Genomic DNA, 25,434 nt, shown 5'->3' on the forward strand with positions numbered 1-25,434 from the left:
GCTGTTTTAATTTGATGTAATAAGTCACTAAAACCCACCTGATTCTGTCATGATATGTTGAGCTCTTGCAGGCCTGTATACTATAATTAAAATAATTAAAACTGTAGAGAAGTACAGTTTTTATGGTGTGACTCACTTACTGTTGCCAGATGGCAAGAAAGCATTGATGTTTAGCGCGAGCAGATAAAGGCTGCGATAAAAGTGAAAGCAATCGATGACTTTTAAATAATCGAAAGTGAAACATAGTCAAACCTAGATCGCTTATTAGTCTGGTTTTATTCTGAAATGCAGTCAGCTGAAATAATGAAATTGAAATTTTTAGTGTTTGGGTGCATGTGTTTTTCATTTGATAACTCATCGCGCTTTCATTGCATATTTCCAGTCTTTGCCAAGGTTCTCTCTCAATGACATGCCTCCTGTTAGCATTCGAATTTGATGTGAATTTATGTTCCATATAAGTGAAGATTTCTCATGTTTAGTACGTTCGCTTGATCATTTGTGCTATCCAGTGACCTTGGAGCTAACTCTCCATTCACACCAAAGATAATAATGCTAATTCTGGTCATTGTAACCATTAAAAACTGCTACTGTTTCCACTAGTATTTTTATTTTGTTCATGACAACTTAGCTGGAGCCCCTGCTCCGAAAAAAAGAGGAACACGTTTGTTGCTGATATATTAAGTCTGAGCTATGGTAAGTGCTTGTGCATTTAAGCAATGAGAGGTTTTTATACAGCATTTATATACAGCATCTATACATACAACATTCACACCAACATGGTTGCTGCTGGCATGTCAGTCTACATAGACCCTCCAACTTCCAACAAAAAGAATAAAAAATAAAAATAAAGGGAAGGTAAACATGAAGTAGATACATACACGCATTAACACGACAATAAAGAAAGCATCAGGTTCAAGTTGAAAGGAAAAATTAAGAGCATGCATATAAATCTTTGGGCATGGCTTCTGTTTAAAACATATATGATTTATTCTACATTTAACAAGCTATTTTCACCTTGTTTTATGGGAAGCACACACTTGGAACAGAACAGGAGATGGAATGTGATGGAGAAAATATATAAAAAGATCCAGAGCTAAAACAACATGGAAGGAAGCACAAGATATCACAAAGCAAATGAAATCACTGCTGCTTTTATCTCTACTTGGATTGAGAACAATTCAAATAGACACTCTGTGTTCTTGAAATGCAGCTTGGTAATATTACACTTTGAAGTCTATTCCTAGTACACAGGCAATATCTACTACATTCTAGTATACCGGTTGTTAAAGGGTAAAACACAAGTTAACCCATTGCTGCCTGCTCTACAGGCCAGCTAATTCATACAATGCTACAGGTCTAAAAGGCGATTAAATTGAGATTTCCACTGAGTGAGATTTTTTTGTTGTTGTTGGGTTTTTTTTTTTGGTTTGGGTTCATCTTTTAATTTGTTGTCCACTGAATAAATTGCACATATTATACACATTAATATGTTACAGCACTTATGTGAACATATATGCAATATTAATGCTTGCGTAACTGGTCCCGTGAATGATGTGCCCTGTGCACGAAAGCGTCACTGTAGTGTGCTAGTAGTTGCAGTAAGCTGTGGGTACTATCGTTACACAAACCTTGAAGCTGAATATTGAATCTGATACGTTGTGTTTGAGGTCCACAGAGTTTTGAAATGAGTATGCGAATTAACTGTATCATCATTTGTGGAAAGGCAGTGTTGGTAGGGAGTCAGTGTTGTGGGGCTGTTGTCAAACACTCACACATACAAAACTCTCACACACTCATTTACAAACACACACTTCCTTGCAGTGGCATGTAGGACGCTCTACTTCTTCCTGTAGTTGCCGAGCTGGATAGCGGAGCGGTCAAAGACACAGCGGAAGGTGACTGGCTGAACTTCCCAGTAAGGCACGGGGTTGCTGAACAGGCTGATGCCAGAGTACATGGCCTTCTTGGTGTTGAAGCCGGGAGGACAGAAGTCCTCTGTTCCCACAGCAGCAATCTTGTTGGCATGAAGGTAGACCACCTAGAGCAGGGATTAAAATAATAACAACATTCGGTCACCGAACGTGCATGGCAATAATTTGGCTTTTCCAGAATAAAGCAGATTAAGAGGAAAATAATATGTCTCAAAATGAATGATAGCAACAACCAAGCTAGGCTTTTTTCCCTCCTCTCTTCAGAATGTTTAACTAAAAACAGTGGAGAAAAGGACTGCATACATGCTAATCAAGTGGTGTGTAAAAAATATGGAGAACTCAGGAAAATGACAAAGCTGCTAGGCTCTAGGAGCAAAGGCGGGAAAGTGGCATAACATTATAATGTTAATTACAGACTTCAGAGTCACCCTGCTAAATATGTCATCATATACAATGGAAAAGTCAAAAGACAGAACAAAAAGCATGAAAGAGACTTCTATAAATAATTTCTTTGTATGTGGCACCTTTTCTAAACATCTGGTTTCACTAAAAACAATATTGTTGTCCACCTTTCTTTGTTTTTTTTAATGTAAAAAACACCCTAAATATCGCAGTGTAGATATTCTTACAGTTGCAATAAAACCTTCTGTTATGCAACTTCTATCAGTCCACATCGGCTGATACATTTCTGCTCATTCTATTGGTAAATCTCATAGAGGGTGTGCTATTTAATGTGCTCCAGCATGCTTACAGTTGCTGCTGCCTCTGCAAGTTTCTCCTTCTCATACTGTATCTGATCGTCATTTAATTATTGCCATGCCACTTTGGGCTTTCCACAGACTTGCGTGGGATGTCTGGGAACAGGAATTGCAGATGAATCACACAATATCCTTTTTGACTCAGAGAATGGAAGTGTCCCAATCTGTGCTGGAAGTAAAGGATTTGTGCAGACTGTGCATAGTTTGCAAATTTTGAAAGTTATATCAACAACCTGGTTCATTTCTTCCAAAAGTCTGGGATGTTTGCTCTTGACAACATTCACAGAAAAAGGTAGTTTGTAATCTAATACGTTTTGATCTATTGAGAAATTCAGGGAATTACCTTAAATGAAGGAGCCTTCTGAGATAAGATTGAAGCAGTAGTTCCACATTTGAGATATCAAAGTGCCAAACTAAACGTTAAATGGCCCGTCTACTTTCCCCCTACTTTCCAGATCAGATTGTATCAGTGTAAGCTACCAACAGTCAATAAACAAACAAAAAATGAATCCATATGACTTGAGTTATGAAAGCCTTGGCTGACTTGTAATCGAGCATTGTTAACCTAAACAACCCAAATGAAAAAACGCAGCAAAGTAAACTTTTTCAGCATGGTTTACATCAGAGAAAAGGAGCTGTGTGTGATCAAACCATAAGAGAATGAGAAACATAACTACAGTGCTGGAAATAAGTGGTTGCAATAACAACCTTCCTTTGATTAAGATGTGTATTGAAAACTGGAAAAGTGCCATAATCCTAACGTTAATCAGATGAGTATGTACCTGGATGTACTTATGGTCGGGCAGGCCAGGAGGCACGCTGGTCAGAGCATTGTTGTCAAGGTGCAGCTCTCGCAGGTGGGGTGCGTTAGCCAATGTGCCGTTTTCCACAGAGCTGATCTGATTGTAGCTCAGACCCAGCCTGCAAGAAAAATCAGGAAGTAGAAAAAAGTAGTACATTGCAAACTAAGCCAGTGACATTCACTCCAAAGTCCTCAATAGCTAATAAAATGAGCTGAAAGGAAGTGAGAGAGATTTACCAGAGGAAATGCGCATGCAGGAAAATATCCACACCTGCTGCAGAGCCCAGAATCTCCCACTCAATTACTTCATTATGAGAGAATGGAAAACAAAAAGCATCTTATGCTCCTCTTCCCTCAACTTCTGCATCAAAGTGTTCTTTGTTCTGGTTTGGTATGCCATCCCTGGCATAATCTGAGCAGTGATCTTATAAACACGTTCTAGTCAAATTTATGAGCAAACCATTTATTTTGATTATCCAGAAACCACTGTTTAGGCTTTAGGGTTTTCCAGACAGAAAATTGCTTAAACAGTAACACTGCAGCTAGTTTTCCAGGTCAACAAGCCAAACCAAAGAGTGGAAACACAATTCGAAAAGGTAACTCATTCAGAAAGGTACATTATCATAAATTATGAGCCACAAGCTTAGACTTCAGCCTGCTGTACAAATGTCTGGTAGCTCTGTATGATATCAGGGATAGCAGATATTCTTGATGTAGTACTCATGTCAGGAATAGAGCTGCACTCATAGGAGCCACGCCCACCAGCTGCCCAAATCAGAAAAAAGCTGCCTAAAGGGAGCAGCAATGATGCAAAAGTGACTGCAGAGAAATGTGACAAAATGTGCACATTCAGAGCTGAAGCTGACAAATTCAGATGACCTAGGATTAATGGAAAAAAGTGCGTGTCTTAAGAGGCTTACTTCAGTCTCCAGTGAACCTCCCCAGACTGTTCTTCTTTATGTACTGCAGAAAAACCTAGCTCTGCAAAACTCAACCAACTCCAAACCATAGGAGAGTGAGTGCCCCACTCACTCGGCTCCCTTCTGACTGCACTCCAGCCTGTCTGCAAGCGACTGCAGGCACCCTCAGCTTAATTATCATTCAATTACAAACCCCATAATAAACTTTTTCCCTCTTACACGTAAATATGTGCCAGTGCTCTACTCTTAAATCCATTTGGGCATCTGCATTTTTTTTTTAAATTCCGGACTCTGGATAGTCAAGTTTTTCTCCTTTTTTCTAAGCATAAAGCATTAAATCTACAACTACTACAACTACTCACGGCCATGTAGTTGCAAGTGGTTAATACTGCATTGAAGTGGTCCCACCTGCACTCACTTTAAAGCTCAAAATGCAAAGGAAATCACAGTTTAAAATGATAAACATATGCATATTACTTTGCCAGGTTATTTAGGCCTTTGAGCCTGTCAGCTGTCAGCTTGGTGATTTTGTTTCCGTCCAGGTGAAGCTCAGAGAGAGAGCTGGGCAGACCTGCGAACCCACAAGACAATAGATCCACATCAAAAACCAAGTGGTATTAAGAGGTAGCAACTTCTATGACTTCTTCAATCTTCTGTGAGGGAAAAAAAGCAAGAAGAGGATATTTCTAGTCTAGGAATATGCAGTATTTCTTCTTTCTTTTCTTTTTACACTAAACCAAGTGTTTCACTGTAAACTAAAATCCAGTCACATGCACAAATCTTCTTTTAGGAGTTATTTGTGGTAATAGATGAGAACAATACCTTTGGGGACCTCTGTGATGTTAGTGTCTGCAATGCGAATGTAAGACACCCTTTTCAGGTCAGCAAAAGCACCGGCCTCAATTCCTGCAGTTTTCAGAGGATTGGATCCAAGCTCTGAAAAAAAAGATGGAATTGAGGACACATGACGAAAAAAGAGAAATGGATCCCAAATTAGTTCCTCCCTGGATGTGTTACGGGAACAACGAGGGCTGACTAATGAAATAATTCTGTTTGCACAGTCATCTTTCTCCATGCCAGATTTCCTGGTTTGTCACAGACGGAGCATCATTCTCATACCACTTTCACTGTATTTCAGCTGATTGAATCCACACGCTGGCTTTAGTTTAATCAGTGACACAATGATACTTTATTTGTGGGACAGGGAATTTTAAGAGTTAGATATGAGTTATCAAAGTGAGGAGGAAAATAATGGGACAATTCACAGCAAGTTTTGTTGTTAGTTGCCCAGATTTGGAGATTTCAGTAGTGAAAACCTCTTTAATCTTGCAAATATAGTGAAGATAAACAACTCCTGCCTTTTAGTGTTCCAGTACATTTTAATCAAACAACTTAAGTTTGATATTGTTATTATTACAGCAGAAGAATTGATAATTGAACCTAAACACCAAATTCTAAGCTATAAAAACTGTAAGCTCATCATTTTCTACATATATGATTGGGAAAGTGTCACACCAAATTGGGAAGATGTGTTGGTATTTTAGGAGAACGCAGGGAGTTTTGTTACATTTGGCTCTGCCTTATCTTGCTTGTAGGCTTCACTATGCTGAACAACTTTGCGATTTCATGTATGAAATTTGCACAAGCGTGCAATCAGCTAACATTAGAACCGAGCCAAGGGAAAAGCACAGATCCTTCTGCAGAGAATATTCAGAAGAACGGAGACACTATCTCCAAAATTTGGATCAACTCATAGCAAAACAATCTAGATGGATAAACAGCAGTACAGCTCATTGCCCAAATATGCACATTTGATTTGTAAACTGTACATTTCTGCAAAAGAAGTGGGGGTTGTATTTTAAGACACAATAGAGAATACATTAACAGGTCACACACAAAACATTAAATCAACCTTCCCAGAGGCCGTCAAGCCACCAGCTGCATACTCTGTGTGTTTACATGAGCAAGTTTGCTTCTTTTAAAATGTAAATCAGACCTGCTAGCTATTCCTCTGTATGTAATTACTTGAGGGAAGAGCAAAAGAATATGTATAAATATAATGTGGTAACTATATCAGTAAATTTTTATACCCATGACGATGACATGGGACATGCCCTGGAAAGAGGCCTTTTTAATCTTGGTGATCTCATTCTCATGGATGCGAAGCTCCTGCAGGCTCTTTGGCATGTTAGCCGGCATTTCCTTTAGCAAGTTCTTTGACAGGTACAGGCGCTGCAGCTTGGTCAGAGGGCTGAAGGCCTTGGGGTGGATGATAGTGAGTTTGTTGTTCACGAGGATCAGAGCCTGTAAGAGGGAATACAAGGGAAATAATATGATATTCTTGACTGTAAAATGTTTTTATTGCTGCCTAGTGTCTATAACAGTGTTAAAGTTAATTAAAAATGCATGAAATGATGAGTTCAAGGCATTAACAGCAACATTTCAGTCTAGAAAATACAGCAGCAGCGTTTCACATCCAGATCACTGTTTGATATTTATTTATATGGAATTTGAACATTTATTTGAAACTTTACACCTTGGTGGCTTCTAGTTTTTCCACTGAGAAAGTTTCATGGCTATATGCACCATAGGACTGTGAAAGAAATCGTACTTTCCGAATAAAACCGCAACAAAAACAAAAGATATTTTGAACCCAGCAGATGTTGTGGTGGTGGGTGTTATTACTAATGCATTTTCAGAGGAATCTCACTCCTGCTGTTGCCCTCTCTTGGAGCAGACATGAAGCAATATGTGGTATGTGGACCAATCCCCTTGTGAGGCCAGTTACATTACATTGGAAACAGCTCTGGCTGTCAGACTGAGGCATTTATTGTGAGAAGGAAAGCTACGAGAGTTCAGAGGTGTAAGGCTGTGAGGCCTATAGGGATAATGCTTTCCATGGACTGGGGGACTGTGAGAGGGGTAGTCGTGGTATTTACTATTTGTATAGGGAAATGGACGTGGTGCTTTATGGAGGTGGAGGATCTATCCAACATCAAAAAATTGATTTAATACAAGACTCCAGCTTCCTCCCACCGTCCAAAGACATGCAATTTGTGGGGTTAAGTTAATTGATTAATCCAAATTGCCCATAGGTGTGAATGTGGGAGTGAACGTGAGTGCGAATGGTTGTCTGTCTCTGTGTGTTAGCCCTGCGACAGACTGACGACCTGTCCAGGGTGCACCCCGCCTCTCGCCCTATGACAGCTGGGATAGGCTCCAGCGCCCCAGAAAAGGATAAGCGGAAGCGAATGGATGGATGGATGGACAAGATGTTTCCCAGTGTGGATAATCAAGTTTTATGTTGAAAGACAGCTGTGGTGAGTTTTATAGTTACATAACTTCAGACATTATATAATGTTGGGAATAACAAATGGTTCATGGGCACGCGACCCTGTGAAAGCGAATGATCTCTTACGTGTAGTCCTTTAAGGTTCTTGAAGTCATTTTCCTTGATCTCAGTGATCTTGTTGTTCTGCAGGTCCAGCAGGGTGGTGTCATCTGGAATATCCTCAGGGACAGCCTTCAGGCCTAAAGGAGGCGATTTCAATAAGAACCTGATTAACTGCATGTGTGGTTATGACAGTCAGCAGCATACAAGTGCAATAAATCCATCGGAATGATGGATGGTGGAGTTTGAAGTAAGGCGGTGACAGTGGTGGTTCAGGTGCTGAGAGGTTAACCACACTCTGACCCCAAGAGGAAATGGATACAAAACGATTACCCGCTATTCTTCCCTGGTTTCTGTCCGCCTTTGTCCGACTGTGTGAAAATGTGTAGTGTGTATTTGTGGAACTTTGTGCTGTTGCCAGAGGCAATGTGTGCTCAGCATGAGCTGCAGGAAAGACAGTTTGGACACAGATGTTTGAATGTGATGTCTTGAGTTACTGGTCTTCATCCTGGGAAGGAGGATTTTTTTTTGTCAGCTAACATGTGTGGATTTTTAAACCATCCCATAAAAATAATCAGATTGATACTGAAAAACATGTTTTTTTGAGCATCACTCAGTTTTTTTTGATAGTGTGGATGAATCGATGATTTCGATTTTTCAAAGCAATAAACAAAAACAGGTTTAGCTGATTTGATGATTTGTTTTTAATTTGAACAGCCAAGAAAAACAAATTTTTCACAATTTCACACATTTCATTTATAGGTCCTTTAAACTTACAAATCCACATGTGATAACTGTTGTGTGTTTGTCTGCCTTGCAGTGTTACTGAATAAAGCCTCTCCATGATGTCTGTTGCATACTGGCTTGGGAATATCTAACAGTACAGGATGGTGCTTTGACTTTAAGATCTTAAGAACAGACATTCCAAAGGGACAGAAAAACTATTTGATGTGCTGCGAGGCACACATGGTGGAAATGGACCTTGAAACAAATTTCCTTTGGCATTAATGCAACTGCATACCTGGACACTGAGGTCACATGAGATCCTTTTGCTTGGACTTTAGCGCGGCACGTCATGAGCAAATTAAAAAAAAGGCATCTGATGTGAAAGACAAGTTTTCAAAAAAGTTGAATGAAGACATCTAGGAGATTTTTATGCTTCTGTGGTGATACAAAAAAACATACGGCGAGATTCCTAATGGGCAGTTTACATTTGAGAGGAAGAGGCGTAGAATAAACTGTTTAACAAAAAAGGTTACACTCTGTTTCTCCACTCCATACGTATGTCTTGACAAATTTTGGCTCAATAACTTGTGACTACTTCTGTTTGGCTCACCCAAACATTATTTCCTGCTGGTTTGTTTTTCTGTCAGCTTTTCCAACTTGGCAGTGCATGACACATTAACACAGCAGTTTGTGGTCATCATTACATCACTGCACTGTATAGCTCTAGTCTTACACACACACCTTTTATTATTCTTTTCTAAAAAGTCAAAACATCTCTGCTTCCACGGGCCTAAAACTCATTTTTTGATGCCTCTATTGTAAAAGCAACAATTTTGTAGAAAGCCAGCTGGAAAAACTTTCAAAAGGATGTGTTTGTGGTTTCTAATAGAAGCAAAAAATACGCCATATATATTAATATGTCAGGCAAATGACAACTGCTGAAAAATATGGCCTTAACCTAGTTTCCAACATCTGTCATCTGCCTCAGCTAGACACTATTTATTACAATTTACAGTCAACTATCTGGTGACAAATACAGCTTAATAAGTACTCCATGTCACCGGAGGTTTAGAAGAAAAATGGGTGGAACATGTGGTGCTGACTATCCAACAAAATACATGGTTTTATGACGGCATGTTTCATCTGCAGATTCATTTTTTATAATAAGAGTGTCAAATTAATTAAAAACCACCCCTTCAAAACATTTAACTTAAAACTTGGCTAAAAAGGAATGTTTTCTATTTGAGTGTGAATAATGATTTGACATCTCATGTGTGGAAAAAAATCTCGCAAGAAACTCAAAAACATTCAAGATAAAGGGCGTTGTGCAATGATCATGCAATCTGATGTGATTCAAAGTAGTTGAGCCATAAATGACCTGAATATGAACTCCATAAGGCCCAACAAATGCGTTGTTTTCTGGACACGAAGTTTGGCTTAATTAATGTTCTCCATGTGATGTCATGCACGCTATGTTGGAGAGCTGTCTGCCCTGTATGTGATACAATCACTGGTTGCTAGGGACAAATCTGTATCCCTGGACTGGTTAGTAGTGATTCCTGAAGGTTGCTGGCTTTCTCGTGGGTGAAATGAGTTGGCGTGGTTGTCTGTAGTTTTTCATGTTGTTCTGCAAATACTCGCTGCCTAGCTGCCTTAAAAATAAAATCTGAGCCTCGGCACTGCAGCCAAAACATTTCAAAAGTTGCAGGTTTAACTTTGAAGGCAAACGGTCTTCATTTCTGGTTAGTTTTCACAGTTTCACTACAGCTTGGACAGTAGCTGGCCAGTAGGCAACTTTATTACCTCCATTCATACTATGAGAGCACCAATACGCTAGCGACCAAAACAAGGAAGTTTTGGTCAACTAGCTTGGGAATAAACATTTCCCCCTAGAAGCAGGTGGTTACCAGAGGGTCTCTGATCGTTCTCTAAGCCTGTGTGACTGGAGACTTTAAGTTAACCTCATGTGGTTAATGAACTGTAGCCAAGCTGTCAAATGTACTGCGAAAGCAAAGCTTGAAAGAAAAACGCCTCATTACACAATAGCAAAAGTCTAATGTTAAAAAATGTTTAAAATTACAGCATAAATTAACTGAATGTTTCACTTCTTGTTTTTCATCTGTTAGCAATCGGGAAATGAGCAAGAAAAAACTGGGCTTCGAGTTTTGTCCTCACTTCACTAATCACTCAGTTTTATATCAGAGTGATTACAATCTCAAGTGCATGATTGCTTTGGAGTAGACTGGACTAATTTGGAGCCTTACAAAGAATTAATGACACTATTTATGAAATTTCCTGTCGTTTTCTGGAACTGTGTCTGGGAAGGATGAGTTGTCACAGAACCAAATGGCTCTTGGGAAGTTTGGGACTTTTTTGGGTTGTTCAGAAGGGTGTGATGCCCAGGTTGCTCACTTTATACCGTCATATATTTTTAAAAGACAATTAGCTTTACAGGTTTAATGGGGGATTGCGCCATTTTATTACTTGTAATGGAAAAAGAAAAGCTGCTCTGCAGCCTGTCAGCAAAACCTCTTTCTTACAGATATAATCGCAACTTTTGACCCTTACACCGGTTTTCCCCCTGAATGTTTTAACTGTCATCGTGCCAGCAGCAATCAGCCTCACTGAGAAAAATCCAAATCTCTGAGTTCTTTCAGACATTTTATGGCCAGACTTGTGTGTGTCCAAACACATGCAATGTTTATTCCTGTGTGTGTGTGTGTGTGTGTATCTGAGCATTTGAATGTCTATTGTGGATGTGCCAGCAGATCTACGGAGCAGATGGGGGATCTGGAAAATAGTGCTGATGCAAGAGTGGAGAATAGAGTTGCATCTTTGGGGAAAGTGCTGCTGCTCACGGCCCCTCTTGGAGTAATGACATAATGGAACTGGTCTCTCTGACCGTCTGTGTTTGTGACTGCCTGTCTGTCCCTTAACCGTTTGAGTCGCCTGCTCGTATTTGTTTGCCTGTCTCCTTATGCTTCTTTTCCAGAATCTGAAACATCTTTTGTTTGTTTATGCGATGTCTGTCTACTCCTCATCCTAGTATCCTCCATTAGTGACACTCCTCCCTGTCCTGCTCCTTCTTGAAGCTCATACTTTCCAAACAAAAACAGGGCCAAAGAATTGTCAAACCGAACTGCCTAGTCAAGCACTTTTACATAATAACCAAATATAAATGAGGTCAGGGACTTTTGTGTGTTGGATTCTGAAAGATGACTGAACCTTTTGTGTATACCATACATGAGATTAGACAAACATGGCAGATGAGGTCCAAACAAAGAAGATGACTATTGAGCAAATTGTTGTGAGTGTGATGAATGAAAAACCCAACTAATAGTAGTTCTAACCTTGGTAAATAAACCATGTAAACTTATAGAAGCACTTTTTGGTTAATTTACGGTACTAGAATATATTTATGAAGTCCAGGTTAACCTTTAATCGCTGCTGCGATTAAAGAAAAGCTGTTATCCAGAAAAAGAAGATAATCTTGTTGTTACAATAAATGAAATAAGACTTGCAGCATCTGGAAGCAGTTAATGTATCAAAACAAGTTCTCTGGAGGACTGTGCAAGAATGAGTAACACAATACACCCTTCCAATGACCCTTTGGGTTTGGGTGGAGCGAGGAAAGCAAGTGACTTCTTTCAGGCTCTTAACTCCTTCCCCCATAAAGAACATTTGGTGATCTCTCCACTACCCTTAATGATGAGTTTTCACACCTCTCTATATAAATTAAGATGTGGTTTGGCAACTAATAGGGTGGCACTAGTGAACTGTACAGGGAGAAATAACCATCACTACCTGATGCACACCCAATCTTTTTTTAGGAAGCAGGCCTGAAATATGACAGAAAAGAGAAGCTATGGTTACCCCTAGTAGGTGTCTGAGGAGGAAAAGAGTTAAAAAATGTAATGCCATGAATGGTACAGTGGAACAAGCTCAGGCATTTTGATTCTAGAACAGGACTGCACATGAAGGACTGAATGAAGAAAACATTTCTTCTCACAAATGTTTAGGAATTAGGCCTTAAAATAGATGTTAGCTGTGCTCAAGCAAACCCAAAAGAAACATGCAAAGCATATCTTTACAGGTGATGGAGTTCTGTTTGTCTATATATACTGAAAGATTTTGGACTTTAACCATGGATAATTCTCATATTGTTTAATCAGTGCTAGAAAACAAGTCTACACAACCATATAAACCACCACTGGGAAGTGTATTGCCTTACCAAGGTCAGAGCACTGGATCACACGCAAGTGGCACTGGCATCTGAAGGGGCATTTAGGGCCTCCAATCACGGGGGGCAATGGGGACTGAGTAACAGGGTCCCCTGACCCCTCATCCATCATGAAGTCTAAGAAGCCAGACTGGCGAAAGGGCAGAGCCCAGCAGGCGGTGACCAGGAGCAGAGAGAGACAGGCAGACCTCATGGTGCTGATAGTAGGGAGCCTGAAATGACACAGAAGGTTTTGGGTGGATACACTTTGAATATAGTCTTTTAGTTTAGAAAATAAGTTTAGAAAATACCAAATTCTGTTGAATTGGATGCTGTTGAATGCTGCAATAAGTCAAAAGCAGACAAAAGAATTCAGTTTATAAGAAAAAGAATAAGAAATGTAGAAGTAAAAACACCTTTAGTTTAGAGAGATTAGTGAGGGTCATCCGACTGAGGGTTCCCTTACAGATACTGTTAAAAATAACAATCATATAAAATAATATATTTTCATTTTCATATTTTAAAATTTTTTTTTTTTTACATTGTTACAATCCACGTGTCAGCCTTATTGTGACCATGGTCAAGTCTGCATTTCTACTGTTACTGCTGGAACTAGAGAAGGCTTAACATTTAAACATTTATAGAATGAGATATACAATACAAATGAAATGAAATGAAAGATTTCCTTTATCTGTCCTTTTGGCACCTAAGTTTCAGTCTGTAAGAGAAAATCATCCACTTATCCCCTTCTTACATAGAGCCTTTGTGTAATCCATGTGGATCCCTGGGTACTTTTACACCTACACCACATCAATATCCTATCCCAGCATAACCATGGCCCACGTAGCCTTTCATATTCACACGATGATACCTCCCAGTCCACTCTAGAAAAAACATCCAGTAGTGCTCCATGCTTCTCCTCCTGTATCACCAATACAGCAAACCACTGCAGAATTGTCAGTATTTCTGTAGGTTGTATTGCAAACTTTGCTGAAATTATGAGGTGTATAAGGTGAACAGGAACAGGAGACAATATAGTCTCTTTCATACTGTATCACCAATTCATACAGAGCACTACCCAAACTCACACCGAGTCCTGGCTGTCAGATAGTCCAGCGGTCCCCAACCCCCGGGCCTCGGATCGGTACCGGTCCATGAGTCGTTTGGTACCGGGCCGCGAGAGTTGAGGCTCAGGTGTGAAATGTATTTTTTTCAGGGTTTGTATTGGTTTTCAGCGTTATTTTGTTATCGTTCTTATCGTTAACTCGGTTTTCCTGGGTCTTTTCACGTGTGTTATGAATAAATCTTCTTTTTTTCGGTACCGGTACTAGTTTTATTTTGTTGTATTTATCCGCGACACCTTAAAGGCCGGTCCGTGAAAATAATGTCGGGCATAAACCGATCCGTGGCGCAAAAAAGGTTGGGGACCGCTGAGATAGTCTACTGACATTTCCTGTATCTTCTCATGATAAATTCACTTGGAAAATCAAAGAAGGTGATCCTGTTGCTATCTAGATGGGAGTATGCTTTCTGCAGCACATACTGCAGATGTCTGCATGCTCCATTCCCAGATTTGGTCTATATGCAAACTACAGAGGGTCAAGAGATGTTTTCATGAGCAGCATCAAGTGGGCCAAGACATTTGCTTTCTCCAGCCTGCCCACTGGTCGGCTGTCTGTTGTGCTTTGGCAGAGTTTCTGAATTTCCTCCTCTATGAGCTCTTACATTTTCAACTTAACCTTCAGCTCCACCCTATCCCTAGACATGAAGACTTCATCTTTTCATTAGGCATTTCTTTCAATGACCAAAGGATTGTTCATAAAGATGTGAGATGGGCAAATGAACTGAATCATTTCTTCAACAGATTTGATTCAGCCATGAGGCAGTCTGCAACATCGGCTGCAGACTCACCCACCCCCACTGCTGCTGTTCCACCTCAGACACTTCACACCTCCTCTATTCACCCTGCTCACTCCCCCCCACCCCCAACTGCAGCATCCAATACACACTCAACACAAGGCTCCAGCCTGTCTCTCTCAACCACCCAGGTTAGGAGGGAACTGAGGAGGATTAATGGCAAGAAGGCAGCGGGTCCAGATGGCATCAGCTCGAGGGTCGTCAGGTCCTGCACGGACCAACTGTGTGGGGTGATGGAGCACCTCTTCAACCTGAGCCTGAGGTTGGGAAGAGTCCCACAGCTCTGGAAAACCTCCTGTGTTGTACCAGTGCCAAAGACTTCACGCCCCAAGGACCTCAACAGCTACAGGCCGGTGGCTCTGACATCCCACCTGATGAAGACCCTGGAGCGGTTGGTCCTGGCTCAGCTTCGGCGCCTAATAAGCTCATCACTGGACCCACTTCAGTTTGCCTACCAGCCTGGCATTGGAGCGGATGATGCCGTCATTCACCTCCTACATCGTTCCCTCGCTCACCTGGAGACCGCTGGAAGCACTGTGAGAATCATGTTCTTTGATTTCTCCAGTGCCTTCAACACTATTCTTCCCTCGGTTCTAAAGGACAAGCTGGTGAACTCTGGAGTGGACCATCACCTCACTACCTGGATCCTGGACTACCTCACCGACCGACCACAGTATGTGAGGACTCAGGGCTGTGTGTCGGACAGGGTCGTCTGCAGTACGGGGGCCCCACAGGGAACGGTTCTGGCTCCGTTCCTCTTCACCATCTACACTGCAGACTTCTCCCACAATTCCACCCAGTGCTTCCTGCAGAAGTTCTCTGATGACTCTGCAATAGTCGGCCTCATCACTGATGGGGACGACAAGGAGTACAGAGGTCTGACCCAAGACTTTGTGGACTGGTGCCAGCTGAACTACCTCCAGATCAACGCCAGTAAAACCAAGGAACTGGTGGTAGACTTCCGCAGGCACAAGCATTCTCCACTGCAACCACTGAACATCCAAGGTATGGACATTGAGGCTGTGGACAGCTACAGGTACCTTGGTGTTCATCTGAACAATAGACTGGACTGGACTCATAACTCAGACGCCCTCTACAGGAAAGGGCAGAGCAGGCTGTACCTGCTGCGGAGACTCAGGTCGTTTGGAGTGGAGGGCCCACTCCTGAAGACCTTCTATAACTCTGTTGTGGCTTCTGCTATCTTTTATGGCGTGGTCTGCTGGGGCGGCAGCATCTCTGCTGGGGACAGGAAGAGACTGAACAGGGTGATCCGAAGGGCCAGCTCTGTTCTAGGATGCCCTCTGGACCCAGTGGAGGTGGTGAGTGACAGGAGAACGGCGGCTAAGCTGTCATCCCTGATGGACAACATCTCCCACCCCATGCAGCAGACTGTGACAGCACTGAGCAGCTCCTTCAGTGGGAGACTGCGGCACCCACGGTGTGGGACGGAGAGATTTCGCAGGTCTTTCCTCCCCACTGCTGTCAGACTCCATAATAAAGACTTTAACTGATCAAGCACACACATCCATACATATGCAATAATACTAAGTGCAATAATCCTTTCTGTCATCGTTGTATTTTTACTCAGTTGTATATAGTATTTGTATTTGTATTCTATTTTTATCTTATTGTATATTTATTTTATTTTATTCTACTGTATATAGTATATTATTTTATTCTATTCTGTACAGTTGTGTACTGTATTTATTCTTATTGTATTCTAATTTTTGCCTCATAACTTTTGCACTGTCCACTCCTGCTGTGACAAAACAAATTTCCCACGTGTGGGACTAATAAAGGTTATCTTATCTTATCTTATCTTATAAATCAACATGAAATCCTTTTTGGGGAGATAGTGTGGTCACAAAATTTAATGTGTTCTGTGATTCTGCCAGCAAAACTGTTAATGTCCTGTCCATGAGGTGAACCAAGTACTCTGGTTCCAGTATGTAGCATCAAAGAAGTCCTGGATTACCTCTACAGGCTCATTTTCCATTAATTTTTACCTTTTCATTAAGCGTGTTTCATATTTTTTGCACCTGTTTCTTTTTTTTAATAACCATTTTAGCTAACAGCTGCTTGCGTTTTTACAGTAATTCAAAGAAGATGCATGACAAGAAATTTCATGGCTGCAGCTGTATATCATATTTAATGATCGTTTGCTTGTCGAACACTTCATCTTCTGTATGGGTCTATATCTACAGTACAAGTGGAGTCGCTGGGAGAATCCTACTTCCTTTTTTTTCTATTTCTAAAGATAACCACACACACACACACACACACACACACACACACACACACACACACACACACACACACACACACACACACACACACACACACACACATGCAGAGTCTCAAAGACCCAGCAATCTGCTTGTCAACCTTAAAGCCAAACGTTCCTCCTTCCCTCGTGGTGCCACAATAATTGAAGGGCGCTTTTGAGCCACAGCTGCTAACAAACAATTTTGGAGCTGCTGGTCTGCAGCCGACCTTGACCTGAGCATCATGACCAGGATGATGAAACTTAACAAAAACCATAAGCTGGCCAGGGTTAAAAGTGACTCCGAGGTTGCTTATATGGCCTCTGAGCACACATAGGATGTTAGTGGCCCATATGTTTATTTTATTGGGTTTTTTTTTGTGTGACTGGGTTCATGTTAAGGTCTTCTCAAGTGTGGATGAAACAAAAAGTTTGTTTTAATGTGTGTTAACACAGGTACCTGTGTTGTTTTTTGTACTGTAGTACTTTTTCTATTCTATTATTAGGCATGTCACAATGAAAATACTAGATTTGTTGCTTAAACTATTTTGTAAGCTTTTAAGAGAATGGGAGTGACAGTGAGTGCTGACGTAGTGCAAATCCTGGTTAAGGTTGTGTCGGGTCATGGGGATCACGGCTCAAAGTGACTCTCAACATGAGCAGTAATTATAGTCTCTGTCCACAAAACAGCCACCGATTTGACACACTGTACAGCTTCAGTCCAGCGGTTACAGTGCTTGCATACAGTGTGACCAAGCTTGAAATCACATCCATTCAGAGGGGAATCAAGTTCGATAGGTTCGTTTCTGCCTCTTAACTTTCCTTGTTTTGCTATGAAGTGCAAAAACCAGAACCCCCCCCCCCCAAAACAAAGCAGCTGATTCTATAGGTTGGAAATTAGAAACTGGAATTGTGTCACATGATCATGTGTTTAATGTCCAGATTCAACTTTCTGTGCTTTAAAAACATGTTGCATTTGTTTTACTTGAATGTGTTGAATGAAAAAGCTCTGGTCTCAGCAAACATCTGATCCAGAGGACAAGTTGTTCCAGTCTTCCAAGGGCTGCGTAATCTTGGCTGTGTTAGGCTCTCATATCTAATCAAAGCAGAAAATTCAATCCAATAAAAACCTCATCTACGAAACTGAATGCAGTGTTCTTTAATTTTGTTGGATTTTGGGATGTAAGGCACTCGTAGGCCAGTATTATGAGTATTATGAGCCAGTGGATGCCAGATCATATGGTACCAAAATAACTATAACCAACATCATGTTGTGCTGTTGACACAGTATCTATAACAAAGTATCTATGTCAAATTGGATGGACCTGTTTTGCATGATAATTCATTTGCTAAAGCATTATAGTTTAACTATTTCAAGCCACTTTGCCAATCTTTTCAGTGAACTACTGATATTGTAAACTCCTTACATCTGGCACATTTCAGAGGCTGAAAACTCAAATTAATCAGCAAAACCAGGTTTATTTAACAGAACAGAACAGAAATGGGCACACATAACCAAGGACTACTGAACCTTATCTGTCTGCTTTGACCTCTGGCCAAAAACACACAACTAGATATACATGAACATGTTCACTGGTGCAGAATTTCAGTTTCCCTGCCATCAATCTGTCAGACGGTGTCCATAAACACTTCAGCATCTTTTAATGGAAGCCAGACATGCAAAAGGAAGAACGAGATGAGAGCAATCTCAAACTGAGCTCTGTTAGCCTTTAACTGCTGCAGCAATACTGCAAACACAAAGCTTACTGCTTACTACTTCATGATTTATATTAAGATTTAGGAGTTGCTGATGATGAGAGTAAAATTATTTGAAACAAACCCAAGAAAAATAAAACTAAAAGCTTTTCAGACAGAGATTGTTCTTTGGGACGTTAACTAAGAAATTGGAATCATAGCTGCAGAATAAACTTTAAGTGGTATTAGCATTATTAAGTTAGGCGTTTTTGGGTCAAGAGGTGTAGAAATTTATAAACTAGTAACTAGTAACTAAAAATTTTGGTCACCCAAAGTCTTTCTGTAAGCTTTAATGTTTACTCTAAAAACCCACAGACACAATGAAAAAGTTAAAATTCAACCTGCTGCACCCCAGGCATTGCTTCCTTAATTACCAGTCTGCTCAGATGCATCTACAGGCCCCGAAGGATTGGCCTGCAAATCTGAAATATGGCTTCTCAAACAACCCGAAGGGCTGTCAGCCCTGAACAGCATGCAGGAACATGACTTGACCCTGCAAAACCCCAGATCACACCAGTGTGTGCATTTCTAATTCCCTCTAAGAAGATACAACTTTCTGTTACAGGATAAATGTGATTCACTTTATCACTTCCAGTTTTACAGAGGACACCACCAAGCTGGAGATACAAACATAACACTAGAAAATTTTATCATTTTGTTCCTAAAATGCAGAAAACATCTTTTATTTCTATTAAAAATAAAAACAAAAAAACCCAACTTTAATATATTTTTTTAGTGATTTAATGTTTGTAAAATCTCTAAATTACATTTCAAATTAAACGCACATGAAAGTGTGAACAAATAGTAACCGCATTAAACCATCTTCCAAACCTCCCTGCTTGATCTTTCAGGTCAGAGTGGCTTTATTCGAGGAACATGACGAATATTGTTGATGGTGTGGCTGTATGCCAGCTTGGAAGGTGACAATGAGAAATTCTTTGTTGACAAAAAGTGGACAGAAACTAATTGGCAAAAGCTGCTAGACAAAAGGTTTCCTGTTATTGAGCTATGAAGCAAACACTTGCACTTTAAAAACAAATGCATGTTTGAGAAACAGTGCTGCAAAAAATGTCCTCATCAGTAAAACAAAGATTAGCATGTGCAGAAGTGATATATAGCCAGTCATTGGAACCTAACTTGAGAAATATGTTTGGCTTTATAGTGAGATTTATTAAAACACACTTGGATCAAGATACTGGTGTAGTAGCAATTTTTAATCGTCGTATTTTACTGCACTGAGACAACTGATGGTTTAATGACTTCCAAAGACTTTGAAAGGGCTTCCAGTGATCATCAAAGGCTTCTCAAAGCATTGACCAAAGAATCAAACTAGGTATAGCAATGTGAAAAGCTCGGGCAACTGTGAAAAGCTTTAATCGATAAGGTTACCATTCAACAATATTTTCTTACGTATCTGAAACCTGGGATTCATCAGTCCAGGCTACTAATGAAAAAAAGGGGGGGAAGGGTTTGACATTTCCTGTGGCGGTGGCATCCTTGTCAGTTCTCCTGTCTTCAACTTTTGTCTCATCTCCCTTCCCTCCCTCCACTCTCCCCTAAAACTGGCCTCAGCATTACTAATGAATCCCAGACAGGAAACGGAGCCTGCAAGAGGGAGTAAAGCAATTTTCCCTTCTATGCTTCGTCACTTTCGATCGACCAAAGTGCAACAGCAGAACAGAAACAGATTCGAGCTTTAAACACCACAGAGCTTTAATTTGAACAAATCAAACCATGATGAACCAATCACCATAAAGCAGACGCTAACTGCCACTCTCGACCCTTGTCTGCTACCTCGCTCCTCTCCTCTTAACTCTCCACAGGCCTGCTCCTGACTTAGCAGAGTGTCTGCAGGCCATGAATCACTGGAAGGTATTTACAAGGCCACAGGACATTTAAAACACATGTGGCCCCTTTAACCTATCAGCAAATGAATATGTTTCCCCCTCCCACATGATTGCACAAACACATATGCTTGATTGATGACTATGGTAAAATTACTGAGAACTTTTAATTCAGCAGTTACCCAACAAGTCAGTGGTCGTTACAGTCAACGAATTTCTGATACATACTTGGGGGATTTTGTGAGGGAGAACATGAACATCTGAAAATATGCACAGGCACTGCCAACAAACAATGTCAGTGCCAACGAGTTCTCTAAAATTAATATGAGTAAAGCCAAATCAGTCTTTCCTTCCGTGTATATCTGCATGATGGGATGTTTTAGGCTCCAAGAAAAACCCAAGGGTTTTTCACCACTATGATTCAAAGTAGTTTCTTCATAGAGAAACTAAAAGTTTCAGACTAAAAAATATAACTGAAAGAACTTCTTGGGTCTTAAAACCTTGCCTGGTGTTTGGAATCAAAGTATGAGAAAGCCAGTGAGTGGTTAAACCACATTTCAGCTGTTCCATGTGAAGAGCTGTCAACCTGCCATCAGCCTCAGTCCCATTATCAAACGTCTGTGCTGTACAGACGTGGACAAACTGCCCAACCTTCTCCACCTTTCTTCTCTTTCCATCTCCTCCTCCCATTTTGTGCTCTCTTCCTTCCTTGCCAAGCCTTTCTCTCATAGCTTTTGGTATTTTCTTTCTCTGTCTGACCCCTTAACTTTGGCCTGAAGGACTGACATGTGGAACTTTCTGGTATTCCAACACACACAGGGGGAAAATACTTCAAGGCTGATGTCCATTCAAGTTCCATTGTTCTTTTCCTTTTTTTGACCCAAACAATTGAATTCCAAATGGAAAAAAATGCCGTCCAGCTTTTAGTTTAAAATCTGGTATTTCTGGTTTCTGGTTCAAACATTAAACAGCTGCTTAGCCCAAGAAACTATGATCTGGAGGAGTACTTTTATTGCTCTGGGTGTATTTTAGCACAATGTGTATGCCTCTTTTTGGCTTCGATTCTATTCTAAGTGACATTTTTCTTTCTGTGTTGTTTCTAAGTTTTCCCCAGTTTTACTCCATTCCATTCAGTGTCATTCAGTGCAGCTGAGCCTTATTAAGTTTTTTTCTCTGCTGGCAAAGAAAGGATGTAATGAGTTAGCTCAGAGTTGTGTGGTGGCTTGCCGGGAAGTCTTCAGACCTCTTTGATAGAGGAAGCTGTACCATTACAGGATTAATGGTGCTGTGTGTTGCCAGGTAGAGGGTTTTTTTCATCTCCTCCTTTTTCATCTCCTCTTCTCACTTTAAGTTGCCCCTAGCAATTTGGGCGCTGCTCTGCTTCTGTGAAAACACAGTTGCAAATGCCACGGCGGACAGAGGAGGTATGTACTGAAAGGAAACAGGTTCACTGAGCAGACAGATAAGGGATTGGGGTTAAAATGGCCTGAAATGAGTCACTGAAATGGAAAGTGTGAGAAGCACCAGCAACAACCTTTCCAATCAACATCTTGACATGCAGTGATGGGCTGAATAAACACAAAGAAATCCTCATTGTTGTCGTTTCAACTTTTTTTCTCCACTCATTTACTTGTAGACTGGCCAATACGCCACAGGGAAAGGAAAAAAAGAGAGAAAAAGAAAGCTAAACAAAGAGAGAAAGAGAGAGGGAGAGGGAAAAATGAATGCAACAAATCAGAATCTTTTCCACTGACGTTAGCAAATAATGACAAAAAGAATTAACCAAGTTAAGGAGAAAGAAAGTCCAAGTTTACTTCCTTTTCCTCTCTTAAACCCTTCCATAAGCATTTCAAATCTGATTCTATTGCCATGTAAAAATACAACACATTTGAATAATCCCCTGACATATGGGTTACATCTAAACAGTCAACAAATAAGTGGCCAAACACTTCTCTGGTCAGCTGCCATAAAAACCAACAAATTAGAAATGCAAGTTAAAACTGTAAAGTGAGAGAACTTCACACAGTCCTCACTGGTGGATACTTTGGAGATCAAATACGGGGAAAAAATAATACTTTTTTGGCAGACGAGCGAGGTACTGGTATCAACAGCACTACCACACCCCCTTCCCTAGTCGCTGCTTTCAGAGCTGTATGGAGATTGGACTGGGAATGATTAAAGTCTCATCACAAAGCCAAGAGTGCTGTGGGAACAAGGCTTGGCAACAAATCGGGAATATATACAACACACACATGCACACAGATGCAAAATTAAGTATGAAAGGAGGCACACTTAAACCCACTTTGCCTCACATGTAGACACATGTTTAGAAAATAACATCGTCAGCAAATAATGTCAGTTTTATATAATGGACAAAGAGATGTTCCTAATTCATCCCTATATGTGTAAGCAAGACATTAAATGATACAAAAATCTGAAGAGTTATCTCAAAACTATTCTCAAACTAAACAAATCTGTTCACAGTCAAGCCCAAGTCGTTGTTCTTGAGCTAAGATCACTCATTCATTCTCAGATTTTCATCCTTTATCAGAGTTAAAAGATTAACCTACCTGTTCTCAGTGGAAGCTAGGCAAAGAGAGTGGTTGAGATGAGCTTGACTCCCAAAATCCAGTCGATGAGACTGTGAAGTGGCTGAGAGGGCCTATGGGGTAATTGGACTCGGAGCGCATGCAGCCAAGATCAAGCAGGTGTGCTCTGTCACAACAAGGGGAGGGGAGAGAGAGAGAGAGAGGGTGAGAGAGGAAAAGAGTAGCAGGAGGGAAAGGGGAGTGAGACAGAAAGGGGGAGGGGTCCAACTGCGGAGCTCCTCTCAGGACCGAAACAATTGGTGGAGAACTTCCTTCGTGCTTGTGTGCTCCAAAAACAGCTGGGAATGGAGAAGGGAGGAAGGAAAAGAAGGAGAGAGAAAAAGAGGGCGAGCAGACAGAAAGGAAGAAAGAAGGGAAGATAGAAAGAGAAAGAGGCAGAGTCGAATTAAAGGCGGTGAGCAGGGATTCGTCTGGAAGCAAAATACTGAGACATCTGGTAATGATAGGTCCTCTGTGGAGCTCAGCAGAGAACACTGCACACAAACTCTTTTTCTTTCTCTTTCACGCTCTGTCATTCATTCTCATTCAAACTCCACTGACTACCTCCAGGAAACACAAACACACACACACACACACACACACACACACACACACACACACACACACACACACACACACACACACACACACACACACACACACACACACACACACACACACACAAACCTCTTTCTCCTTTTTAACCTCATTGCCCAAATCTTAATGAGGTTTGTTTAGGCTGCCGTCATGAATCAGGGTGTGTTGGGCTTTACCAGACAAAAATAGAGGAGGAGCCCTCCAATCTTAGTCCTTGGAGAAAAAAAAATTACATTTTTAAAATATATTTTTATTAAAAAGAAAAAAATACCCTGAAACTCATATAGTGTTATTTTAAAAAATTACCACAGCAGCCCACCTATTGCTGTGGTTATGGATGGGGAAAGACTGAGGTAAAGGACATATTAGCTTTCATTTATCTAGCAACAAAACTATTTCACTCTTTCAGGAGCGACTGTGTCCCAGGTGGTGGATCAGTATCCTCCAGTCCACGTGTCGAAGTGTCCCCCGAGCAAGATACTGAATACCGAGCTGCCCCTAATGCGCGCCATCAAAGTGTGAACGTGTGAAAGTTAGACAAAGCACTTAGACATAAATAAAACCGTTGTAATAATGAGATACGTTGCAGTAAGACTTTGAGTGCTCAAACTTAGTCAGAAGGCCTTACATAAGTACCAGTCCATTTACCATTTAGTCAATAAGTACTTAATATCATTGCAAGGGAAAAACCATAAGAAGGGTAATTGTTACAAAGTCAATAATAATCACTGTAAAGAAATATAACATTTCCCAAATGACCCGAAAGCTGTGGTCTGAGCTTCTCAGATTGTTTTAATAAGCAAAGAATGGTCAGCTGAAGGTGAAGTCTTGGCCTTGATATCTGCTGACTACACCTAAAACACTGAAATATTGGTTTTAGTATCCAAACGTTGAGTGAGATGACGAACTCATTGGTTCCCAGATTGCAATGCACTGACCATTGGCAGAGGGTGGTGAGCATTGAGTACCAAATCAGCCATCAGGTTCAAGAAAACTTCTAATAAGTGAGGTTGTGTTAAATCTTGCCTTTGTTCGTGTTTGATTGGATGAGTGTAAGCATGCTCTCATCAGGGCTTGAGCGGTTCAGTTTTTCAACTTCAGGTGAGGCAGATGTCATCTTATAATCATGACTGAAAGGCAGAAATGTGGTGTTTAGAGAAAGTGTATTGCTGCTGTAGGAAGGTCGCATTAAGTTCAACTTATGCATTACCCAATATCTCCATGTGCAGCCATGTGTTCAGTTGGCAAGCCTCTATCTGCTTCCTTGTAGTAATTTACTCTGGGTCATAAAAGTAGCTATTGTACTTAGAATGGAAATGATGAAACATGGATAAAAGCATTATGTCACAAATTTTATCCCTGCAGAGTTATTTCTGCTTTGATTGCAATAATGAAATCTCAATTTTCCCTCCAAAATCAGTTTATGGCACCAGGCCTTGCATCACCGGTGCCATAACCTGATTTACTGAGAGTGCAGATAAGTTAAGATGATGTATTTACATCTCTCATTTAAAAGGGAAAACACACCTTTTTCTCTCTCGCTTTTTTATAAATTGGGTTTTCATGCATACACAAGTACACCACAGCACCATGGAAAAATGAAAGGGAGGAATTAAGAGGGTATTTAGTAGCCAGGTGCTGCTAACTAAATACTCTTGAATAATTGATTATCAGCAAGTAAGTCCACCCAGAGGCGGAGCCAGACATTTGAAACACCCGGGGC

General features: G+C 40.7%; 1 protein-coding gene across 1 annotated transcript; it reads right to left on the reverse strand.

The window, feature by feature from the left end:
- Window positions 1-585: 585 nt before the first annotated feature.
- On the reverse strand, window positions 586-23,270 carry dcn (decorin). The gene is made up of 8 exons (XM_004548310.6): window positions 23,097-23,270; window positions 12,760-12,980; window positions 7,830-7,942; window positions 6,502-6,715; window positions 5,234-5,347; window positions 4,889-4,982; window positions 3,472-3,610; window positions 586-2,038 (listed from the first exon to the last, which is right to left on the reverse strand). The coding sequence occupies exons 2-8, from the start codon at window positions 12,959-12,961 to the stop codon at window positions 1,838-1,840; spliced, it is 1,077 nt and encodes a 358-aa protein (XP_004548367.1). The 5' UTR covers window positions 12,962-12,980; window positions 23,097-23,270; the 3' UTR covers window positions 586-1,837.
- Between the last annotated feature and the right edge of the window lie 2,164 nt (window positions 23,271-25,434).

This window comes from Maylandia zebra, linkage group LG17 (genome assembly GCF_041146795.1).
Source record: "Maylandia zebra isolate NMK-2024a linkage group LG17, Mzebra_GT3a, whole genome shotgun sequence".
NCBI lineage: Eukaryota > Metazoa > Chordata > Actinopteri > Cichliformes > Cichlidae > Maylandia > Maylandia zebra.

Excerpts from the sequence above, each read along its gene's own strand:
- dcn (XM_004548310.6), bottom strand. The coding sequence starts at position 12,961 with ATGAGGTCTGCCTGTCTCTCTCTGCTCCTGGTCACCGCCTGCTGGGCT. Across the intron at positions 5,348-6,501 it reads GTCCCATGTCATCGTCATGG|AGCTTGGATCCAATCCTCTG; the intron begins GTATAAAAATTT and ends CTTTTTTTTCAG. Across the intron at positions 4,983-5,233 it reads CATCACAGAGGTCCCCAAAG|GTCTGCCCAGCTCTCTCTCT; the intron begins GTATTGTTCTCA and ends GTGGGTTCGCAG.